Source organism: Colobus angolensis, unplaced genomic scaffold (assembly GCF_000951035.1).
Source record: "Colobus angolensis palliatus isolate OR3802 unplaced genomic scaffold, Cang.pa_1.0 Scaffold64, whole genome shotgun sequence".
In the NCBI taxonomy this organism is placed as follows: Eukaryota; Metazoa; Chordata; class Mammalia; order Primates; family Cercopithecidae; genus Colobus; species Colobus angolensis.
The window spans coordinates 880,911-882,474 of NW_012120043.1; the positions used below are offsets into that span (position 1 = coordinate 880,911).

The window sequence follows — 1,564 nt, forward strand, 5'->3', positions numbered from 1 at the left end:
AAAAAAAAAAAAAAAATTAAAAAATTCAAAATTAAAACTAGGTGCTCTGTAACTGTTGACACACTCTGTGAAGGAGGCCGCTCTGAGACCCCTCTACCCACAGGTCCATCCTGAGTGCTCTTTTCCCACCCAGTGGTGGCTCTGCGTTCATCCTGGGCCATGACGTCTGCTCCAGCATGATCGCCGTCCGGCCCCACCTGGGCATCTGTCCCCAGTACAATGTGTTGTTTGACACGTGCGTCTCGGCAGGCCCAGAGTGCAGTGGTGGGAAGGGGCTGGACGCCCTCTGGGACTCTGCCTGCCATGTGGGTCACTCTGCTCTGTGCACTGGCCACAGGCTGACCGTGGGCGAGCACATCTGGTTCTATGGGCGGCTGAAGGGTCTGAGTGCCGCTGCGGTGCGCCCCGAGCAGGACCGTCTGCTGCGGGACGTGGGGCTGGTCTCCAAGCAGAGTGTGCAGACTCGCCACCTCTCTGGTGAGCCCAATCCCTAGGGACGTCACCTCACGGTGGGGGCCTGGGGGAAGCCAGGTATTGAGGTCCACGTGGGTAGGCAGCCCTGCCCAAGGCTGGGTGCAACACACGGAGGTCCCTTCCCCATCTCTACCAGGTGGGATGCAGCGGAAGCTGTCCGTGGCCATTGCCTTTGTGGGTGGCTCCCAAGTTGTTTTCCTGGACGAGCCTACAGCTGGTGTGGATCCTGCTTCCCGCCGCGGCATTTGGGAGCTGCTGCTCAAATACCGAGAAGGTAAGAGCTGGGGATTCTGCTTGAGGGGCCAGAAAATGTTTCTGACAAGGAAGTGCTGGGGATGGGGTTTTGAGGAATGAGTAGGAGTTTGCTACATGTGGACCCCACTTCTTGCTATGGCATTTAGGGGCTGCTGCTCAAATACCAAGACAGTAAGAGTTGGGGGTAGCCAGAGGTTCCCCTGGATTCTGCCTAAGGGGCCAGAAAAGGTTTCTGACAAGGAGGTTCTGGGGAATGAGGTTTTGAGGGAGGAATAGGAGTTTGCTTCATGGGGCAGACAACTCCTAGCAGAGGCCCCAGCTCCGGCAAAGACCCGGTGGCCTGATGGTAGTTGTGGGTTGGTCCCCCATGCCTAGGTCGCACATTGATCCTCTCCACCCACCACCTGGATGAGGCGGAGCTGCTGGGAGACCGTGTGGCTGTGGTGGCGGGGGGTCGCTTGTGCTGCTGTGGCTCCCCACTCTTCCTGCGTCGTCAACTGGGCTCCGGCTACTACCTGACGCTAGTGAAGGCCCGCCTGCCCCTGACCACCAGTGAGAAGGTGGGGACCAGCCTTCTCCTGACCCCTGACCCCTAGGACTCTGTTCAGCCCTGAAGGCCAAGTCACTTGGTGCCTCTCTGCCCGCAGGCTGACACTGACATGGAGGGCAGCATGGACACTGGGCAGGAAAAAAAGAACGGCAGCCAGGGCAGCAGAGTCGGTGAGGGCCAGCGTGGGAGACCCAGAGCGGGTGGGCAGTGGGGTGGCTGTGCCTTAACTTGAGGAGGAGGAGGGGGAGGGGGAGGAAAAAGAGGGGGAGGAGAAGGGAAGGAAGA

The 1,564-nt window shown here is 59.3% G+C and overlaps 1 protein-coding gene across 1 annotated transcript in view; it reads left to right on the forward strand.

Annotated features, from left to right (window-relative positions):
• The window catches only part of ABCA7 (ATP-binding cassette, sub-family A (ABC1), member 7), a 29,686-nt gene that overhangs the window by 13,902 nt on the left and 14,220 nt on the right, over nucleotides 1-1,564 (forward strand). Inside the window, exons 17-21 of the mRNA XM_011964099.1 lie at nucleotides 88-235; nucleotides 338-477; nucleotides 611-748; nucleotides 1,105-1,289; nucleotides 1,377-1,449. Of these exons, the coding sequence (XP_011819489.1) occupies nucleotides 88-235; nucleotides 338-477; nucleotides 611-748; nucleotides 1,105-1,289; nucleotides 1,377-1,449 (684 nt within the window). The remainder of the gene's footprint in view (nucleotides 1-87; nucleotides 236-337; nucleotides 478-610; nucleotides 749-1,104; nucleotides 1,290-1,376; nucleotides 1,450-1,564) is intronic.